The sequence below is a fragment of the Aquarana catesbeiana genome, linkage group LG04 (genome assembly GCF_042186555.1).
Source record: "Aquarana catesbeiana isolate 2022-GZ linkage group LG04, ASM4218655v1, whole genome shotgun sequence".
Classification (NCBI taxonomy): Eukaryota; Metazoa; Chordata; class Amphibia; order Anura; family Ranidae; genus Aquarana; species Aquarana catesbeiana.
Window position 1 is genome coordinate 588,060,605 of NC_133327.1, and position 23,102 is coordinate 588,083,706.

Here is a 23,102-nt window from a genome sequence, read left to right on the forward strand (position 1 = left end):
TACACGCTAATTTGAGGTTCACTGCGATGTCAATTGAGTCTTAAAATGAGAATACAACAGCTGCACAACAATACCTGGGCTTCATGAAAACATGCAGCAAAAGCATTCATAGTTAACCAGAGATTTTACATTTAGTTAACAAGGAAAGAGCCAAGGTCAGCACAAAATACCCAATTGAAACATTTAAAAAACAAAGTGTGTTTTACCAGGAAATTAATATAAGTGCAAATAGAAAATAATAAAATAATAAAAATAATAAAAATAATAAAAATATTTAAGAATTCCTCAAATAGCTAGGTACAAATAACTGAAACTTTTTATCTACTTTCTTTTTTATCAGTAACTGACACCCTTGAAAATATGTCTGTGACTATCCGTTTTAGTACTTTGTGTTGACAAACAGCATAGCTAAGGCATTTAAAGTGTGTATTTAAAATGTCCAGCCAAAACTTTTTTCCTTGGGATGGTGTGGGGAAAGGATAAGAACCCCTTTCACATTTATTAACCCAAACAAATAAAGATCTTGTTCCTGTAAGGCCTCTTTCACGCGAACGATCCGTTCAGGTCCGCCTGTCAGTTTTTTAGGCGGACCTGAACGGACGCTCCATAGACCTCTATGGAGCGTCGGATGTCAGCGGTGACATGTCCGCTGAAATCCGACCCGCTCTGATCAGAAAAAGTGTAACGGGGGAAAAACCTACTTTTCCATCCGTCTGTGGATCTGATCGGGTGACGACGGACTCTACAGTCCGTCTACATCCGATCCCCATTAGAAGAGAGCGGCACTCTGACAGGTCCGTCGCTGCACAGTGTGCAGCGACGGACCTGTCATCTGCCTGCTCAGCAGGGATCAACAGAGCGATCCCCCGCTGAGCAGAGTGGGCTCCGTACACTGGCGCGTCCGTGTGAAAGAGCCCTAAAGCATGTTATACAGCACAGTGCTTGTGCTGTGTCCTTTGGACCCCTGTACCACCTGAAATACCTGGCTGATCCTGCCTGGATTTACCCTCCCCTCTGCAAACTGACCACGATAATCATGGCTGCTGAGCCCTGACACCATGGTCAGTTTGCATGATTCTGTCATTCACAGCCTGTTATCTGTCTCCTGTGTCCTTCTCCCCTCTCTGCCTGTCTCTGCTCATACCAGTGCCCCCCCCCCACTCCTGCTGCTCTCATAAATATTCCCATCCGCTCTGTATCATTATAATTGTCCCTGTGTTCTGCCCGATTGTAACTATATGAGCATGGCTCCCAGCGCTTAGATGATTGTCAGCTCTCTCTCCCCCTCCTCCCCAGCTGACATCAGCGGGAGGGCTTGGCCCCGCCCACTGCAGCCGTGGGCCAGAGAGAGAGAAGAGAGAGCCGTCAGTCAGCTGAGTGCCAGAGAGGAGCTCATAAAGGGACAATCGGGCAGATTTTTTACAGAACAGGCACAGGGACAATTATTATAATGGTACAGAGCAGATGGGAGTATATAATAGAAGTGGGTTAACAACCACTTTAACTGCTATCCAGTACTCTGTTTGGCTGGCCATACATTATACAATTTTCTTTTACAACTTTCCTTTAGATTTACCAAAACCACATAATATAAGGTCAAGCCTAAACACTTTCAATTTGTATGCAATGAGGCAGGCACTTGCACTACATAGTTGAAGGTAAATCTAAATAAAATTAAATAAGAAAATTTTATGGTGTATGGCCAGCTTTAGAGAGATTTCCCTTCACTTCCTGTCCCAATGATAAGGGTTTCTACTAACAGGAATTGGGGGATATCTGTAAGGAGGCAGATAGTAATATAAAAATGTTAAAGCTGAAATTAGAGCACCACACCAATGGCCGTGCAGTCCAGGATAGTTTTATTTTATTTATATAAGGGTCAAATAAAACAGCCAATGCATTTTGCAGACTTTAGCTTTTCTCCTTTATCAGGACATAGAAGCTAAGTGGACTTGAAATTACTTGACTAAAGAACTAAACTATAGGCAACGTTTTTTTCTTCATTTTGGATAGAGTAAAGGAGGGTTATAACCCCTGTTGGTTTATTTTTTGCCATCTGTGCCCTATTGGGGAGATTTCCCTTCACTTCTTGCCCCATAGCCAAAACAAGAATTGAGATGAAATTCCTGCAAATTAAGGGAATCTCTTGGGGACTCCCAGGCCATGAGAAATCGTGTCTCCATAAGATTTCCCCGCTATTACTTATCTGGGGACAACCTAAAATTTGTGATTTTCTTTTACTTTCGCTTACAATGATAATAGTAAACAGAACAAATAGAGAGTGAAACTCCCAAACGGCGGCACAGACAGCGATAGGAATTGACAGGTGCTCTAATCCTTCTCCACTCTATCCAAAATGAAAGAAAAAGTTTTGCCCTTAGTTATACTTTAATGGAATTTACGCTGCTATTGGCACTAGTCAGGAGCAATAACTTTGTGGCTAGTAGCACAGTATGGATTTGAGTTTTCTAAAGTCACTAACACGTGTTGGAGACTTTATACAACCCTAATATGAAATATACACACTTCTGGAGTCTACGACAATTGGTATGGTGCTCTGATTGTACCTTCAACGTTTGGATCCTATCCGGGAACTCTCTTTTGGGGGCACCTTGTCTCATGACAACAGCCTAACAAGGGATAGTGAGCTCTATAAATTAAACTTGATTCTTATAACATGGGACTTTAAAGTGATGAAACACATGCTGTTTAATTTACATTGTACCTATTTCTGTATGTGGATGATGGCACTGTAATTATTTTAATAATACAAAAAAATCTAAGTACCATTTTCCTAATCGACATACAGCTGTCATATGATCTTTTCCAGCCTGTCTGCAGGGAAACATAAGCAGGAGGAGCTTCTAGTCCTCTGCTGCTGGTCACGTGTTCAAAAAACAAAACAAAAAACAGCCTTTGGAATACAGAGTAAAGCTAAATAATTAATATCAATAAACGGTTTTAAATTGGCATACAAAGATAAATTTGAAATCAAATCTTTATTATTTTGTGGAAATAATACGGTGTGGGCAGATTTCTGCCAATCACAGCCTGTGTCATGCACATCCAGCCTGTGTATTAGAATAAAAGGGTGGTGAAGCCACCATTAATCTACATCTAATATCCCACCCCATTGTATTTAGTTTGTTAGTGGGTATGGAGAAGGAAGGAGGGAGTGGGCTGTCATTTACCACTGTGTATACGCCCACATGTGTGACTCTACAGTCACATGGGCTACTCAGATGTGATAGGGCGGAAATGCTCAGAATAGAAACTCACTGAAAGCACTGAGCATGTGCAGAGTTGCCACCACAGCTGTGCAGAGTTGCTACCACAGCTGCAAAATCCCTAGCTGAATTGGGGACATGAACAGACGGTGGAAATAGAGTAGCAGGATCAACCAGATTTTTTGTAGAATACAGATAACAAATCCCATAGTGAGAATGTAATACACCATTTATTGATAGTTTTTTATGATGTGGGTTTAGTGACACTTTAACAACAAAAGATCCCATTCCTCATACACATAAATCCAGTAATAAAAAAGGGCTGGGGTTCTATCTCTCCCCTACTAAAAAAAACAAAACAAAACAAAAAAAATTTATATCAGTCTGGCTGCTGTTTTCTTTCACTTCCTGTCTGGTGAGACTATTGTCGCCTGAAGAGTAAAGTAGACATGTTCAATTCACTTCGGTCCAAATATAAATTCGGACAAATTTTTGATTATTCGGAGATTTGGATGTACCCAAATCTCCGAATGAAATGGTAACAAATTTAGTTGAAATTTGTTGAATTTAATTTTGTATATTTGTTTTCAAACGAAATTTTGAAATCGGCTTCAAAATGAATGACTGATGCAAATTCTGTGTGAAGGATAGCTGGTTGTTAAGGAGCAGGCAGGGAAGCCAGCTGCGCATCTTTAACGACCGATGACTTCCCAAGGCACTTTGACCCCATGTTGTCAGGCATGCATACAAGCACGTGGGGGCCATACGAACTACTGCATACCATTCTGGGTTGCTGCAATGACATTTTGGCAAAATGGACTAGCCTGCTGTATTATTTTTTTCACTTTGATTTTCGGGGTGTCTTTGAATTCAGCCCTCTGTAGGTTGATAATTTTCATTTCCATCAAACGATGTGGCATCCTTTCGTGCCTAACACATTACCCAGTCCATATCAGTATAGATATCCAGCATATTTTTCCTCATTGAGATCTGATGTGTTTTCAAAGTGTTCCTGTAATTTTTTTTTGAGCATGTGTATTTTCTGCTCTGTGCAATGATTTTGCACACAGCAGCCATGAACCCCCTCTTCTGGGGTCCCCCACTAGTGATTTCAGGTCCTCCTCTTTTATGTCTGCCCCCATAGAAAATCGCTTGCTATGAGGGCAAATGTTGTGGGCTCTCTCCCAAGCTGGGCTGTGTGTATCTATAGACACACAGAGTGACTCGGCCCCATCCCTGCTACCTCCTCTCTGGTTTTGATTGACAGCAGCAGGAGACAATGGCTTCCGCTGTTGCCTAAGTCCTGAGGAAAGAGCAGTATTGCTGGTTTTGGGCACAGCACTGGGTCAAGATCGAGTTTAGGTAAGTATTGGGGGGTGATGGGTGATAGTGGGGAGCTGATCATAGAAGGTTTTTTACCGTAATGCAGAGAATGCATTAAAATATAAAACACCTTTACAACCACCTTAAGCCTTATTTTTTTTCTTCCTTTACTAATCATGCTGAAAACATAAGCGGGTTCCCTGTTTATAGGTGTGAATAGCATTCCTCTCAACAATGTAACTGAAGATTCCTCACAACTATGTGACTGTGGTTTTTGATACAGTACTGTTATGCACATTCTGGAGCAGGGACACAGCACGTTATCAACATGAAGTCAGGCAGCTGTCAAGGCAGGCATGAGGAGCCCCTTTCCACTAAGGGCTCCCTTTGACTCTAGGTTGAAATGGAAAGCATATAGGGGTTAAATATAAATGTCTCATAGGTAAGTCTGCAAAATTAAAACAAGACTAAATAATGAAATTGTTATGAAAAATTGAACTATGTAACTATGACGAGTCTTTCATTAACCAACGTGTGACTGGATCTATTAAGGACCAAGGACTGAAGAAAATCCTCTGGAGATGGCAAATTTAGGTATTCTGAGAGAAACCATACAAAAGGGACATAAACACTGAGGTTGACATTCATTGAGTTTGTTTTTAATTAAATGCATATTTTGTTTTAGATGAGTACTTGATAAGTGATACAGAACAATAAACTGATGAAATTTTAATGCAAAGAGAACACTATAAACGTCTTGTTTGACCAGCAGTTGTAATCGGTACTCATCTACAGGACAGAGAAGATTTCACTCTCTCTTGGTGATGTCATTGTTATGACCAGGGGACAGGACTGAATAGGTATCTGGACAACAACAGACTGCCATAGAGACACAAATATTGACCGTTAATAGTAAGGTTGGAAGGGGTAGAAGTGGCCAAAAGAGATACAGTGCTCAGCAGAAATGAGTACACCCCAACAGATTTGTCAGAAAACCTTTACTTTCCTTTCAGAATCAACATTTTCTATAGGACATTATACTACAAAATACTCCCACAAATGTAGGACATTGATTGCAACCAGGATTTGATAATTTGCACACACAAAAAAAGTATTTTTCGTAACAAATTCATTCAAGACCATGTTGCAAAAATGAATACACCCCAATGAAAGTCTTAGGAGCAAAGCTACATTTTAGACAACAAAATCCTAATTAACAAGAATTCAACTACAGGTGAGTGTAATTATTTATTAAACAGGTGTCCAGCAGACAGATGATTATAAAAGGGTGTTACTTAACAAAGAAAACCTCTTCCTATTACATGCCAACAATGGCACCACTTGGAGGAGAAATGTCACAAGGCCTGAGAAAGAAAAAAATTTCTTTACACAAGAAAGGTGAAGGCTACAAGAAGATCAGCAAACCTTTACTTATCAGTCAGAATACTGTATCTAAAGTGATATAAAAATTTAACAAAGATGGAACTGCAACCATCTCACAGAGACGTCCAGGCCGTCCACGGCAGTTAACCCCTCGACAGGAGCGTCTTGATGAGAAGGGTTGAAGAAAATCACCATGCAAGTTCACTACAGTTAGCTAAAGAAGTAGCGTGCCAACAATTTGCCTGGGCCCATGCTGAAAAAGAAGACAACTGGGACTCTGTATTCTGGAGTGATGAGACCAAGATAAATGTTTTTGGAACTGATGGCTTCAAAACTGTATGGCGTTGCAAAGGTGAAGAGTACAAAGAAAAATGCATAGTGGTGGCGGTGTCCTTCTGTGGGGCTGCATGAGTGCTGCTGTTGTTGAGGAGCTGCATTTCATTGATGGTATCACGAATTCACAGATGTACTGCTCTATATTGAAAGAGAAGATGCTACCATCACTTCGTGCCCTAGATCGCCGTGCACTTTTCCAACTTGACAATGACCCAAAACACACTAAGGCCACTGCTGCATTTCTGAAGAAGAACACGGTGAAAGTGATTCAGTGGCCAAGTATGTCTCCTGATCTGAACCCAATGGAACACCTATGAGGAATTCTAATGAGACAAGTTGAGCATAACTCTCCATCCACCATCTAGGCTTTAAAAGAGGTCGTTCTTGAGGAATGGAAAAAGATAGATGTTGCAATCTGTCGCCAACTTGTTCATTCCAGGCCTAGAAGACTTGGTGCTGTCCTTACAAATCATGGTGGTCATACAAAATACGTAGTAGTTGTAGTAGTTTTTGTTGTGGGGTGTATTCATTTTTTGCATTCACTAATTTAAAGATTTTGCAATCTAAATTATATTATTAACCTTACTTTCATGTAATGAGCTAAACAAATGTTCTATATAACTTAGTTTTGTAAAAAGTTTGGAAATTGTTCTTCTGTTCATTGAAATATTGATTAAAATCTTACTTTTCAAAGGGGTGTAATCATTTATGCTGAGCACTGTATGTGTTCTCCTCAGCAGCTCATGTAGCTCAGACTGCAGGCTCTGTGAAATGTGTGACACAACAGTGCTTACTCACAGGGCATAGTGAATATGTGTCACAGAATTCAAGGAAGTAAATGTGTGAGACTCCACAAAAAGTTTAGAAACTTCATGATCATTCAGATTAAATAGGAGTAGGCTAGAAAGAATTAAAATACAAGGTGGAAACGAATATATGATTTTACATTTTAACTATAAATACGCTTCAACCGCATTTTTTACTTTTCACTATTAATGAGTGTCTTATAGTGTCAGTTAAGGCTAGGCCTCGACTTCTGCCAAAGTCAACATGTCTAGCCAGCTTCCATTCACAGTGCAATGGCAAAACTTCAATGGCTAACAGGGATTTGGGCTCTGAACTGTTGAGTGCTGTGGGGTTAGGCTTAATGACACTTTGGCCAGAAATCCCTTGTATACAGACAGCACCACAGGAATACCGACACAAAGATATATGTACTGGGATCATAAGGTGTCTGCACTTCTGCAGTACTGTTAGATTAGACATTCATTAAAAAATTACAGGTCCACTTTAAAGCAATAATGCCTTTTGATATTTCATTGTACAAGCGTTATTTACCTATGTTCTGGGCTTGACTCGCTAGACGAAATGGTTGCCTCTGAGATTTGCTTGCTTGTTGGTTTTCTTGTTAAATGTATATTGGCAGACGTTAATCCTGAAACAAAATAGAAAGTTGATTTCAAGTGTGTACAGAGGTTGCCACCATCCTCACAATATTAGAATTCCATAGAAAAAACCTCTCCTTGGACTTTGAAGGCAACCAAACCAATTGTCTAAAAATCTTCACTATATTATATACAAATATAAGATTAATAAATGTGAACAATAAAAACAGCATATGCTGTAGAACAAGTTCCAGAATGTAACTGGCTAACCAAGATTATAATTTCACATTATGTAGTACTCTCACATATAATCGCTATATTTGCGATCATCTAGAACAGGGATATTCAATTAGCGGACCTCCAGCTGTTGCAGAACTACAAATCCCATGAGGCATAGAAAGACTCTGACAGCCACAAGCATGACATCCAGAGGCAGAGACATGATGCGACTTGTAGTTTTGCAACAGCTGGAGGTCCACTAATTGCATATCCCTGATCTAGAAGTTCATTTGCTGGCTAACACAACACATATTACATTTTTTTCTCATTCTTCCTCAGGGATGAGGGCATACCACGCTGAAATAAATTTAAAAAAAAATAAAGATCCACTATCAAAACTTGTGCTAAAACTCCAGAATTTTCATCTGTACAGCACTTCCATTCGCATAAACATATAACTACAACAGCCATATAATGCACAAATACCAGATGTCCTCTCTTTAGACTGTAGGGAAAGCGGTCTCTCCCGCCAGCCATACCACGGCCACACAAGAACCACATGGCCACCCACACCCCTGGGAATAATGTAATGTAAATAAGTTGATGTATACATACCAGAATAACTCCTTTAAAAGGAGATAAGCTTATTATAAGTACCCAATGCTAGAAACAATTGGGAGTATATGATAATAAATGTTAAAACAGGAAGAAAAAAATATATCACAATACCCACTTCTTCCTATCTCAGCGCTATGGAGCCATAAGTAGCATCAACACAGATATTAATTTAAAACATAAATAAAATGCATAGAAATATATAAAAAGTAGCAACCACTTAAAACATTGATCGTAAATTGTCACAGAAGACAAATAATTCAAACTGCTGAACAATAGCAAACACTCATCAAAGTGGCGCTCCTGTCAATTAGTAAAAATTGACTGGCTAGAATATGTACATCACCATATACGCATAAAAAACATTAGATAATAGAAACAGGCAGATGATGGTGAAGAAAAGTCTATAGTGGACACAGGTAGTGGTCTTGTTAATGATGAGTGCACCTTTCACCAAACTCCTCCACAGCGTGCTCCAAATATAGACCATGAATGGGGGTTTATATCATCCTTTCACTCACAATTCAGAGAGGTAGAGAATATCTTTAATACCCATTGACATGTTTTGTGTCTGGACAAAACTTTAAAAAAAGAACTTCCCATCAAGCCTAAGTTCATCGGAAAGCTCCAAATTTTGGCGATTTCATAGTGAAAAGGGTAGTGGACCTTCCAAGCCGAAATCTTTCTGGGACCAAGATGGTTTTTTCGCATGCAGAAAATGCAAGGCATGCAAGGAAGTTTCCAGACCCATGAGAGGGGTAGACAAGTTCTCCTCAACCTTGAATAACAAGGCGCTCACTATCAAACAGTTTATTACATGTAACGCGACCCATGTAGTTTACGCCTTAGAATGCCCTTGCGGGTTAATGTATATAGGGAGAACTAAACGTCTTTTGAGGATAAGAATAGCAGAACATGTACATAATATCATAATTGGTTTTAAAGATCATAACGTGTCTCTTCATTTTAAATTACATCATAGCCAAGACCCCTCTGGTCTTAAATTTTGGGGTATAGACCATATCAAACCTGTGTGGAGGGGTTCTAATTTGGTGAGAGAGCTCTCTAAAAGAGAAACCTAGTGGATTTTTTTGATAGACACTCTTGCCCCTAAAGGGTTAAACATAGAGCTGGATATAAACTGCGTGACCTAGTGACTACTAGGTTCAGGTAATTCTATATACCAATGGTAGGAATTTGTAAAATGTATGGGTTAATCATGATGTAATCTGCTACTTTGGAAGGAAAGAGTGACGATTAGTGGCCTTTATAAATTTGCCACTTTTCTATCTCCGTTATGGGTGTCCTTTAGAATAATTACTTGTATCAGTGATTACTGATGTTTTCTGCCATCATGTAGTCTGATATCTGCAACATTTTCTTTTGTAGCTACATATTAATTTAATTCTTTCATATTAATTAGATAAAAACTAGGCTTGATCTTTTAGTTTTATATATATATATATATATATATATATATATATATATATTTTTTTTTAAATACATTTATATATATTTATTTAACATTAAATGGATTCTGGATTGATATCGTGATGTATAATAGATATTTTTATATACTATTTATATAAGGAAATAAGATAATGATTTATTATAAATAATGGATTTGAGTTTTTTTTAATCTGTTTTGTTTCTATATATATGTTTAGACATGATATAAGCTAAGATTGTAATGGTATATAGCTTAGTGTCGACTTTTACTAACTTGATATTGAGATATTGACAACTTAATAGTAAAATATAGCCAAGGCCACTGTGCACCTTCTAATGGAGTGGTTTGAGGCTCACAATGAGTTAATCTTAATTGTGAAATTGTTAGATAAATTCTGGGATGCCTCGCTGTAAGACCACACCCTTTGACAAAGTCGTAATGACGAAACACGTCAGTGTGTGATCTTATGACAACCGGAAGTGACGTTATTGACGTTGTGCATTCCACGAACTCAGTGAGTAAACCGGAAAGAGGAAGTGTAGTACGCTGAGTTCATTACGATCTCTACCAAAGCACCTCCGGCATCTCCGGCTCTCAGAGTGACTCATTAAACTCCAACACTGACACTGAGCTATACGACCAAAGTGGAACCATTAGAGTGTCATGGAACATTGAATTTTAATCTAAAAATCTTAATAAATGGTCAAACGGAACTGTAATATGTGGAGTCTTTCTTCCCATGTTCCTGGATTCCTGAGGCTTACCAACATGGCTAGGATTGAGGCCTGTTATTCTTATGGTTTTGGCAAGTTTGAACCCCAGCAGGGTGTGTGGAGCACGGTGTAGAGGAGTTTGGTGAAAGGTGCACTCATCACCAACAAGTTTAAGACCACCAACTGTGTCCACTATAGACTTTTCTTCACCATCATCTGCCTGTTTCTATTATTCAATGTTTATTATGCGTATATGGTGATGTACATATACTAGCCAGTCATTTTTTAGTAATTGACAGGAGCGCCACTTTGATGAGTATTTGCTACTGTTCAGCAGTTTGAATTATTTGTCTTATGTGAGAGTATATGATAATGCTACTTGATTGTCCCCAGAAAACATTAAGGATACATAATAGTACATCATTATTTTATACTGGAAAAACCTAGGGGTACCCATTATTGCTTCATTATCCCATCAGATATTTTTTTTAAGTTACATTTTTATTAATGGCTAAAAAAAAGAACAAAAAGTTGGAGAAGAATGTATAGACAATAGCCAATAGCATTACTCATATAAGACATAACGAACGTGTCAATGTTACAGCCGGTCATCTTATGAAAATAGATAAACAAATATAACATCTGAATGTAAAACCAATCAGTATGACTGAAAAATAAAAATTTACAATAAAACACCACAAAACAGAAGCATCATAATTTACAAACCCAGATTTCAACAGCGGCTTCATAGCCGGAGATTCTGCAGCGTAAAAAGTTTGCCATATATCAATACTCAATCTAGCCAAGATAAGAGGTTAATCTAGACTTGTCATAAAGTGTGTACTTAAAAGATTTGGGAAGTATAGCAGTAAGGAACGAACTATCTCCCGGTCATAGTTCAAGCACAGGAGAACGGTAGCACTTTATTACTGCAAACCAATTCGCGGATCAGAGAAATCCACTGTAAAAGGAGTATCTAGTCTAAAAGGAAAAGCAGGATTAGGAAATCAGGAGCAAGGAAAGAAGCAGACAAGAATAAGAGAAAGAAGGGATAAGGAGGAAGCACAAGAAAACAGGGGGGGGATCACCCTCCAATGAGCAGGCACTACCAACTATCCCCAGGCCAAGAAGCAACTAACTGGTAGCTTGACCAGAAGCCGGTGAAGGTTGGGCCACAGTCTGCATGTAACTATCTGTACAGGTGAAATATCTCCATGGCCTCCAACGCTCCCTAAAGACTTCCCCAGTATTATTCAGTATTTTTCAGGGTGGCAGTTAATTCCTTCATACGTAAGACATCATTTACTTTGGCATACCACAGGACCTTGGTCGGGGGCTGTGACTGCCTCTAGAGTGAAGGAATGCAAGCTCTAGCTGCATTCACCAGATGTATAGTGAGAGATTTTTTGTATTTCCGGAATATTATCCCCATCAGGTGCAAGAGGCATGCTGCTGGATTCCCACTTAGATCCACTGATGTCAAATGTTCCCCATCAGCTGCAACATCCAAAATGGCCTGAATTAACTAATGTAACCTGTTTACTTACAAACTTCAAGTTTGTAAAACTACAAGCAATCTCATAGACTAGGTCTTTCAGCAATCTCTAGTCTGTCCTCTTAGGCCTGCCAGATTCTCCAAATGGGGAAAGATTAAATTGCTAATCAACAACATACTTTATTAATTAAAAAAAAGTTTAAAAGTTCCAGGGTCCTTTAAGCCTTCACTGTGGAGGGACAAAATAGTGCAGTATCTGTGGTTTACTGCGTCTCCGGTAGCAAAGCCAAGTACGGTGCAATAACGCCATCATGCCAAGCAGACATCACTTTTGGGATGCCGCTAACACGGTTACCGTGTTCTCCATTGCAGCACTTTGAGAAGATAGAGTGAGCAAGTAGACGGTAACCCTGCCTCCCTCTGGGTCAACAGACCAACATTGGCGAGGAAGGGCAACAAACCTTATTGTGGCTGAACATACAAGCCCACCCCCCCAATATGTCCAAAAGGGGAGATGAGGAGGAGGGCTTTTCATTCCGGGAGTATCCAACTATGCAGCAGAACATGGGGAGCAGTGCCCCCCAACCAAAGCCAAGCATAGAAACATCTCCTTCCCTATAGTTCCAAATTCACTCTATCCTATATATATCCATGTACCAATGTGACACCAGAGAAGTTAGCCTTCCCAAGTCAATTCAAACCCCCAGGGACCACTCTGTCCAAAGGCAATACTTAATCAGTTTTACCAGAGGTAAATCCTTCTAAAAAAGGCTTGTAATTCATTGCTTCATTCATACCTGGGGGAACAGCTGCCCTGAGGTATATCCAATGTAATTTAAGCTGGAGTAACATTTTGTTCCAATCCCCAATCCCCTCCCCTTGGGGGTATATAAACTCTCTCAAGGGCAAGAAGTTTCTCTGTTGGCATCTTGATAATAATCATAATTATGTATCTTAGCTACATGTCTGTCCACAGGCAGATACCATTTTCCTGTGTGCATACTGTGCACGTTTTCTGGAACAATCAAGTATCATTATCATATACTCTCAACCGTTTCTAGCATTGGGTATAATAAGCTGACATCCTTTAAAGGAGTTTTTCTAGTGTTTACATATTTTTTTAATTATATATTATTTCTAGGTGTGTATGTGGCCAGTGTGGTCCTTGTGTGCCCATGGTGTGGCCAGCGGGAAAGACTGTTCCCTTCAGTCTAAGGAGAGGACATCTGGTATTCATGTATAATATGGCTGTTATAATTATGTAAATGAGAATTTAAGTGCTGTACAGATGACAACTTTGGAGTTTTAGCATGTTGCAATAGTGAATCTTGAAAAATTGTCTTTTTGTTTATTTCAGTGTGGTATGCCCTCACCTCTGAGGGAAAACAAGAAAAGGAAAATTTGAAATGTGTTGGGTTAGCCAGCAAATGAACTTCTAGATGATCACTAATATACTGGTTATACAATGCCTTGAAAAAGTATTCACACCCCTTGAAATTTTCCACATTTTGTCATGTTACAACCAAAAACATAAATTAATTTTATTGGGATTTTATGTGATGGACCAGCACAAAGTGGCACATAATTCTGAAGTGGAAGGAAAATGAAAAATGATATTAAAAATTGTTTACAAATAAATTTGTGAGAAGTGTGGCGTGCATTTGCATTTCACCTCCTTTACTCTGATACCCCTAACTAAAATCTAGTGGGACCAATTGCCTTCAGAAGTCACCTAAAGAGTTAAGAGAGTCCACCTGTGTGTAATTTAATCTCAGTATAAATACAGCTGTTCTGTGAAGCCCTCAGAGGTTTGTTAGAGAACCTTAGTGCACAAACAGCATCATGAAGGCCAAGGCACACACCCGACAGGTCAGGGATAAAGTTGTAGAGAAGATTAAAGCAGGGTTGGGTTATAAAAAATATCCCAAGCTTTGAACATCTTATGGAGCACTGTTCAATCCATCATCTGAAAATGGAAAGAGTATGACACAACCGCAAACCTAGAAAGACATTGGCCATCCACCTAAACTGACAGGCCAGACAAGAAGAGCATTATTCATAAAAGCAGCCAAGAGGCCCATGGTAACTCTAGAGAAGCTGCAGAGATCTACAGCTCAGGTGGAAGAATCTGTCCACAGTACAACTATTAGTCGTGCACTTCACAAAACTGGCCTTTATGAAAGAGTGGCAATAAGAAAGCCACTGTTGAAAGAAACCCAAAAGAATTCCCTTTTGCAGTTTGCAAGAAGCAATGTAGGGGACATAGAAAACGTGGAAGAAGGTGCTCTGGTCAGATGAGACCAAAATTGAACTTTTTGGCCTAAAAGAAAAACCCTTATGGGTGGCAGAAAACTAACACTGCACATCACCCTGAACACACCATCTCCACCGTGAAACATGGTGGTGGCAGTATCATGTTGTGGTGATGTTTTTCTTTAACAGGGACAGGGAAGCTGGCCAGAGTTGATGGGAAGATGGATGGGACCAAAAACAGGGCAATCTTTGAAGAAAACCTGTTAGAGTCTGCAAAAGACTTGATACTGGGGCCGAGGTTCACCTTCCAGCATGACAATGACCCTAAACATACAGCAGCAGAGCTACAATGGAATGGCTTAAATCAAAGCATATTCATGTGTTAGAATGGCCCAGTCAAAGTCCGGACCTAAATACAATTGAGAATCTGTGCAAGACTTGAAAATTGCTGTTCACAGATGCTCTCCATCCAATCTGACAGAGCTTGAGTTATTTTGCAAAGAAGAATGGGCAGAAATGTCACTCTCTAGATGTGCAAAGCTGGTAGAGACATCCCCAAAAAGACTTGCAGCTGTAATTGCAGTGAAAGGTGGTTCTACAAAGTATTGACTCAGGGGGGCTGAATACAAATGCACGCCACACTTTTCACATTGTTGTAAAAAATGTTGAAAACCATTTATCATTTTCCTTCCACTTCACAATTATGTGCCACTTTGTGTTGGTCTATCACATAAAATCCCAATAAAATACATTTACGATTTTGGTTGTAACATGACAAAATGTGGAAAATTTCAAGGGGTGTGAATACTTTTTCAAGGCACTGTATGTTATAAGCCTGATCTGGGCTAAGAGCAGGAATACCACATAGGTTAACCAGTTACGTTCTGGAATATGTTTTTATTGCTCACATTTATTAATCCTAAATTTGTATATAATAAAGTGAAGATTTTTAGACCATTGGTTTGGTGGCCTTCAAAGTCCCAATAGAGGTTTTTGTATGGAATTGTAATCCTGTAACAGAACATTGATAACAATTATTAACAAGTAAGACAAACAAAGAAAAAATAAGAAATACAAAATTCAGGAAAAGTCTAAAAATTTTAACAAGCTGTATGAAACTTGATAAAAAAAAATCTAGTTATACTTACTAAAAAAATAACGGTCCTAAAGCCAAAAGACAAATGACATACTAAGGCAAGCAATGAGCAATTCAGAAGTGCAAAGAGCATTAAATGATCCGATTTCCTGGCTTGAACATACAAAATACAATTGTGAGAATCTGTTGCTGGGGTTAATAAACACCAGACATTTTCCAATGAAATTAAACCCCAACTTCGGCTTATCTGATTAATTTAAATATAAGTAGCTCAGTGTTTGAAAAAAAAGAAAAAGAAAAAAAAAGTGAGCTGATTGCAACAGTCACCCTGCCTTAACCCCTCTCTCCTGCAAACTCACCAGTCTCCCCTCCCCTCTTCTGGGTTGAATAGCGCTGGGCATCAAGGGTACACCCCATAGAAGCTTGTAATCAAAGCCACCATGGACTCACAGCAGAAAGCTCTGGGGAACAGAGCCATGTCATGTCATGAGCACCATGTTCTTTGCAGCATTCAGGACCTGCCCACTGCTGAGTACAGAAGAGGAGGAAGACAAACTGTAATCTCCTGTGGCAGGACAAAAAAAACTTAGGGAAAAAAGGTATGTATGCCCATTTTGTGAATAAGTTGCTAATAAAACTCACGCACCTGACCAGAAAATTACATGTTTGCTATATTTACAAATTTGGTGTGCAGCCTTCTCTATGTTAGCAGTCACAGCTGGCAAAAGGCAGCACCTAAATAACAGTTAGTAGTTTTCTTCTATGTGATTACTGGTTAGGAATTCCGCTATATGTTTTGAAGAAGGCCTCTCCTCACAATTCTAACTCTATACTAATTAATTTTGTGTTTTTTGTTTCCTTTAACTTGCACATATACTGTACAATACTGACTATCATTTACTATTCTACATAATTAGGTTTTTGTACTTACATAAGAATCCATTTCTTGGAGTCCATTGGACAGGGAACTCAGAGACTGTAGAGTTATACTGTTACTCACAGGAGGCCTGGACACTGATAAACAAGCAAAAAAAATGTGGGCTAGCCCAGTATAATCATTTCTACTCCAAATATGCCTCAGTTTAGTGGGAAAGCAGTACCCATGGTAAAAATATAGACACAGGGGGGTGAGACATGGATTCCAAGGGATGGAGTTTATGGTAAGTACAAAAACATAATTTTCTTTCTTATTTGTACATTAAGGGACACAGTAATTCAGAGACTATCGGGACATCCAAAGGCAGTACAACTGAGGGGTGGGCAACAGCAAAAAAACACTAACAGGCCCATAAATAAAAACAACAGAGCTGGGGACTGCCTGCAGGTCAATGACACACATTAAAGACATTAAGCTCAAACCTGGCATCAGAAGAGGCCTGAATGATCACCTGTTAAAACCTGTGAAAAGAAGGTTTCAGTCTTAAAAATCGAAGAAACAGTTGCTTGATGCTGCAAAGCCCAAGGAGAGCTCACAGATCTAGTGAAGCACCTTCATAGGTGGGGACCTGATCGTTGAGAACATAAGCTTGGATGATGGTGGAACAAGAAACATCAGGAATGACAAAGAGAGATTCAGCACAGCTACTGTTGGGTAAACCTGTGTCAACCAAACTACATTCATATACTGGAGTCAGACAGACTGATGAAAGAATGATGTGAGGTGAAGGACTAAAACTATCTTAGGAAGAGGGGAAGGAACTTTTTGACCTCTAAACCACTTTATCCCTGTGTAAGGGCAGAAAGGACTCTTTGCAGGATAAGTCCGCCAGCTTAGACACTTGCCAGAGTTGATGGCAATGAGGAACACAACTTTGTGTTTGAGAATGTAAAGGAGAATATGCCTGATTGGTTTAAATACCAGCTTTTGAAGTGCCAAGAGAATTTAATTTGGAACCCAAGGACTCACATGGGAGTGCACAAGGAGACCCTCATGGGAAACACCCTGCACAAAACCCCAGAACTTGGGCTTCAACAACCATATTGTTAACATCAGTGGCTGTTAAGCAGAGTCGTAACCGTCCCTTGTGACAGAAGATCGGGATGATCTAGGAAAGCTCATGAAGAGTCTGGCAGGAGTCTGATCAGTTTGGAGTACCACATCTGTCTGGGCCAGTCTGGAGCTATCAGGACCACTGAAATGTCCTCAATTTTTATCCTGCAAAGTAGATGAGGAAAGTGTTTCAGGGATGACCGGCAAAGATCAGGCTCTACTGATTGCATGGAACCACCAGAGCTTCCACTACTTCTGGAAAGAGGATCCCTTTACCTGGTGATAAACAAAGTTTATTATTGTGAAAAAGTATTGGTGGGCGTTAATGGCGCTCCCTTATGGGGGGTATATTATTAAATAAAGTGAATAATACTATACCATACACCAAAAAGTTAAATACCACTAGTGTACACAAATCTCATTGCCCATACAATGAATAATACCTTCAAAGAAGTGAAAGAATGAAAAATATTAATAAAAAACAATTGATAAAAAACATCCCATCCACCTATAGTGGGTAAGTGTGGAGTGCTGACCAATTGTGAATAAATATAAAGCGCTGACCAATTATATGCTAATATATATAGTGCATGTGCAATCTCTGACAATAGTCCAACGTGCTCCAACAGTTGATATCAAATGCAAACCAGTAGAAAAAATAAAATGTTCAAAAAGTCTAATCAAAAAAAAAATTATATATAAAAAAATTATGTGGATAGCAGAACAAAGTTCCAACTGCATTGGTGACTGTGGTGCCCACAAAGAAGGAAATCCGTGACTGTGCTCCCCCTTTTGGCTCCCCACTCACCGACTCCCAGTACCCCTACAGGGGTGGCAGGCACTATAAGATTCCAATGCCGTCCTCATGGATGGTGTCCCGTGGTTGCTGAAGTATGGTTCTCCTCTATCCCAGGAATCCCAGGTCAATCATCCATAGCAGCTTCCACCACCACATCCAAGAAGGGGAATCGCCAGAGAAAAAAATCCTCATAGGAAAAAATATCACTTCATAGTGTAATATGTATTAAAAAGGCTTTATTAAAATAAACTAATCCCCATATGGGAACAAAAATAAAATAAAAACCAACACTACACCATGGGTAAACCGAAACCAGGAAGAGCAGGAAAGCGTCTTTAGCCCTTCATGGGTCTAAATAGGGGAGGCAGCACACCTTCTTCTCTGTCCTTTTCTTTTTTCTAACTTGTCTTCTCCCTTCTTTTTCTTTCTCTTCTTGTTCCTCTTTTTGTTTCCCGTTCCCCTCTCTCATTTCTCTTTCCCCTTTTGGATCACTCCTACCTTTTTTTTTCTTTATCTGTCCGTCCTAAGCGCGGAGCCTTTTGTGTTTTTGATAAAGTTTATTATTGAATTAGGAAGCCGGGACGTAGGCTGGGGAAGCCTACATGCTAATTCTCCACATCTAGGATGTAAACAGCAGACAAGTCTGGAATAGGAAGCTTTGGCTAGGACAAGATCTGCACTACCTCTCTTGCTGTGGTGAGATATTTGCTTCCTTCCAAATGGTAGATGTATGCCACTGCCTTGTCATTGTTCGCTTGATCCCTTAAAACATTTTTCTTTCCACAGACACCACCGAGGCTGGGACATTTGTTCGTAAGCTACTGTTAGCTCCATATTTGGGCAACAATTTTAAACTCTCCACTTTGCTGCTGGTATTGGTACTATTTCAGCACATTTCACAAATAATAGATACATTTAGGCACAGCACACTTTGCATGCCTCTATTAGCCCCCTCCCCTTCACCCATTCAGAGGCACAGTGTTCTATCTTCACCCTGGGCACTGGATGACCTTGCATGGATACTGTCCCTTTATATTTGAAAACTGTGAACATGCTGGAGTAGAACCCCTGGAACCATTCTGCCACAGGGACTGCAGCAATGACACACTAAGGCTGCATCGATATCTGCTAATATGTGAACTAAAATAGGTAGGTTGGGTGTAATGAACCAGGGAGGGAGCTGGACATTCCCTGGTAGCATCTAGCCCCTGGAAACCACCTGCACCCATACATCAATGTAGGTTGTCCAAAGCTCCTTTGGAAAGTTGGGGCGCTTCCTCGTGCTGAAGAAGATTTACTGTATCCAAGGGTTTAGTGGACTTGGAAGGCCAGGGTTTGCAGGAGGACTCTGAGCCAGGCTTGGGCTTGGCTTTGGAGATTGAGGCCTGTAAGTAATTAAAAGGACCTATTCTTAGCCACTGAGGAGGAGTGAGTCTTCCCAGGCTGAGTCCAAGGCTGCTTCTACTGGGGCAGATGGGTAACCTTAACCCTGGTGACATCCTTGATGAAGGTCTTCCATGCAGGTCCATTCTGGTAGCTTCTCTCAAAGAGCATTCAGAGGAAGCACTTCCATAGCACACCCACTTTAGCCAGAGAGTCCTCCCAGGTTCACGGATAGGAGACTCCTATGGACAATTAGACAGGAAACCTTTAACAACTTGTATACACTGTAGCAGACATGAGCATTCCAACACCTATGTGACCAAAGGATGAACTGTAATAGTGATAAGATTCCTTCTGATGACCTTAGCCAAGTTTGCTAGAGTCTGGCAGACAAAGGTCTCGGCCAAGACAGGCTTTTAGCAAAGTATGCCTGCAATGGGCACAAGTTTGCCATTTGGGAGAGATAGATAGCTTGTAAGGGTTCTTCCAGTCTCTATAAACAATGACTTTGAACAGTGGGTGCACCAAGAAAGCCTTGCCAGTCTTAGGGGTCCTAAAGGAGCTTAGACTGGGGATGGTACTGATAGAAGCTCCAGGCTGATTCTCAAGCTTTAATGGGGTGCATACTGCATCAAAAAGAGCTGTGACAATCTTAAACTTAGGAATGATGGCAGAGGCCTGCTACTCCTCCAGTGTAGGGTCGTACATTATAGACATAACAGACACAGCATCAGAAAGAGTCTCAGCAGCTGAAGGCTCAGAGGCAGCTGAAGGCTCAGAGGTTGCAGGCTGATCAGTTAAGGATTCTGCAGGGGATGGTGTGTTAGCAAGCTTATGACCTATGCAGCTAGAGTCAGCAATCAAATGTGCTATTTGGCCCATAAAATCCAGCACGAGGGTGATGAAACCCTTCTCTATTAGAACCAAGAAGTCATGCCAGGCGGAGCCATTGAAGACTGAGAAGATGGCATTGAGTCACACAGAGGGAAAATTCCAGAATGTCATGGCTGACACTGCAGGGGGCATAATGCAGGCAGCACCGGAACCATGACTGTAGCCACCTAGGACAGCAGGGCTGTTCCACATATGTTTTGGATCTCACGTTTTGTAAATAGGGTGGGGCATATAGCTAGGCCTTAAATACTCAGGACCTAGGCTGCTGGATAGCAGGAGAGGGTCTGGCAGACGAAGGTGATCAGGTCACTGTTGGTGAGCAGCACAGAGACAAATGGAGAAGAGTTCCATGTGTCACTTGCAGTCAGCTGTAGTAGCCAGTGCCAGTGACAACGCCATTAAGGTGACATCTCCAACTGGTCCCCAGACACCAAGAAAAACACTGTTTTCAGTAGAGTAGGGGAAGGCTGAACCCCCATTTTTTATTGCTATAAGAGTCTTTGCTGAAATGTTTCCTTTGCTTACTGTTCTTGCAACAATGCTATGAAAGTAAGGAAAAATCGTCTCAGATAGCAATACAAATCTGACAGAAGTTCTAACCCTTCTCCACTAAGTGCAAAACTACCTAAACATTTTTCACTGGCATTACACCCCAAAACTTTATGGAAAGACTGCATATTTTCTATTGTAAGTTTCCTCTTGGGAGCAAAATATCTTTTTCAAGTTTAGATGAACCCAGCTGTAACTAGCTGAGAAGAAGTGACCACATTTAGGAGTAAAAACTTACATTTTTGGATCCTGGCAGTTAAAGGCATAAAAATACCATGAACAGTAAAATACCATAAAAGATGTTCTATAACAACGTGCTAGACATTTTCTATACAAATAAAGCTCAGTGGAGGTTTGTTTTTTTTTTTTTTTTTTTTTAAGAATTAAAAAAAAAAAAAAAAAACAATCCTATTGGCAAACCAACAGCTATTGAGCAAGGAAACCAATGATTATATAAACTATATGATTATATGCTATGGCAAGACATCTGTTTTGATGTTGTTCTTTACCTTGCACAATACTCTGAGCACATAAACTGTCTAAATAAAGAAAAGTAGACACAAGTAAGATACATAAAATCAAGGACAAACCGATCAGACACACGGCACAAAGGAAGCTTTATATCTGGTCCAATTTATTGGCAACGCTAGCAAAGTGATGTAAGTGGATTATTAGAGTAAATCTGTCTGTTAATCCTACACAAAGCTATTGCTATTAAAGAAATATTGTTTATTTTTAAAAGTTTTGGACAAATTGGGTTTTCCGAAAACAAGGCATACATAAATTGGCATATTTTACTAAATTTATGTACGCAACATGATTATTATAATTACTATTATTATTAGTTTGTTTTTTTTTTTTGTTAAAAATCAAAACAACTACATAAAAGTCTTCGAAAACATGAAAGGATTTTTCCTGCTGTTTAGGTTGGCCTGTGTATTAATCTGAGCCGGGACTGGTGACCTCTCACTTCAAAGCCACCAAATTAAGCCATTAATGTCACACTGCTTGCTAGTGCCAAGTTTTTACTAAGCACTGGCAGCTCTCACAGGTGTATACAAAGCCATGTCTTGGGATAATAAACTGCAGTATACATGATTCGAAACTAGGTTCATATGTAACATAACTAGAATATCAGTATCTTTTTTTTTCATCTTTTCTAGCAGCTTATTTCTGCTTTCTGTGCCTGTGTGTGCATGTCTTAAAGTGTAAATGTCAAAAAAAAGAAAAGACTGGAGGAAGCTCTGTATGCTTGGACACCATGCCTGGTCTCCTCTTGACAGCCACATGATCCCCAAATAGCACGCTGCACTAACCTGCAAACAGAAACCAGCTTTCATAGTTGCTGGTTCTGACTCTTCCTCTTCCACTTGCAACACCTCACTATTGGTTAGGGAGACCACCCATCACTGTGATTGGTTGACAGTAAGGTGCTGAAGATGGGAGAGGAAAGGCCGTGACCAGGTTACAACATTTTACACATTAGAGTTCCCTTCTTTGTGGAGATCCAGGGCTTTCTCTCGTGAAGAATAGATCTACCTTGTAGGCACCCAGAGTGGCTTGTGAAACAAGGTATCAGGTTTTTTAATGTTTTTTTTTTTTTTTTGCCACAGGTCTTTATTTCAGGCTGAAACGTGAAGTGCTGGTTCAAAACTGTGGAGCTATTACTGCCAGTAAGTGAGAAGAAAAAAAAAATGAACCTGGCACCGATGACACTGCTCACAAGGAATGAGAAAAATGAGGGTCCATTCAAACCAGTACAGTTTTCCGCACTGTAACTTGTGTTCCAGTTTTCCAGTTCTGAAGTGCTAAGATAAATAATATCTGAAAATTTTCTATAACAGACTAGAATTCATGTATGCAGTTTCAAGAATGGCAACAGGACCTGGTTCACAAATGTCCATCCAATTTTGAATTAACTGACACTTTACCAATAAAATGAATTTACAATTATTAGCTATTCATCTCTTACAATGTCCATTTTGCTCCTGT

At 39.8% G+C, this 23,102-nt stretch overlaps 1 protein-coding gene across 4 annotated transcripts in view; it reads right to left on the reverse strand.

Annotated features, from left to right (window-relative positions):
• The window catches only part of KIZ (kizuna centrosomal protein), a 385,513-nt gene that overhangs the window by 112,271 nt on the left and 250,140 nt on the right, over positions 1–23,102 (reverse strand). For all 4 annotated transcript variants that reach the window (XM_073628139.1, XM_073628140.1, XM_073628141.1 and 1 more), the window contains one exon: positions 7,608–7,704. In XM_073628139.1, coding sequence (XP_073484240.1) covers positions 7,608–7,704 — 97 coding nt within the window. The remainder of the gene's footprint in view (positions 1–7,607; positions 7,705–23,102) is intronic.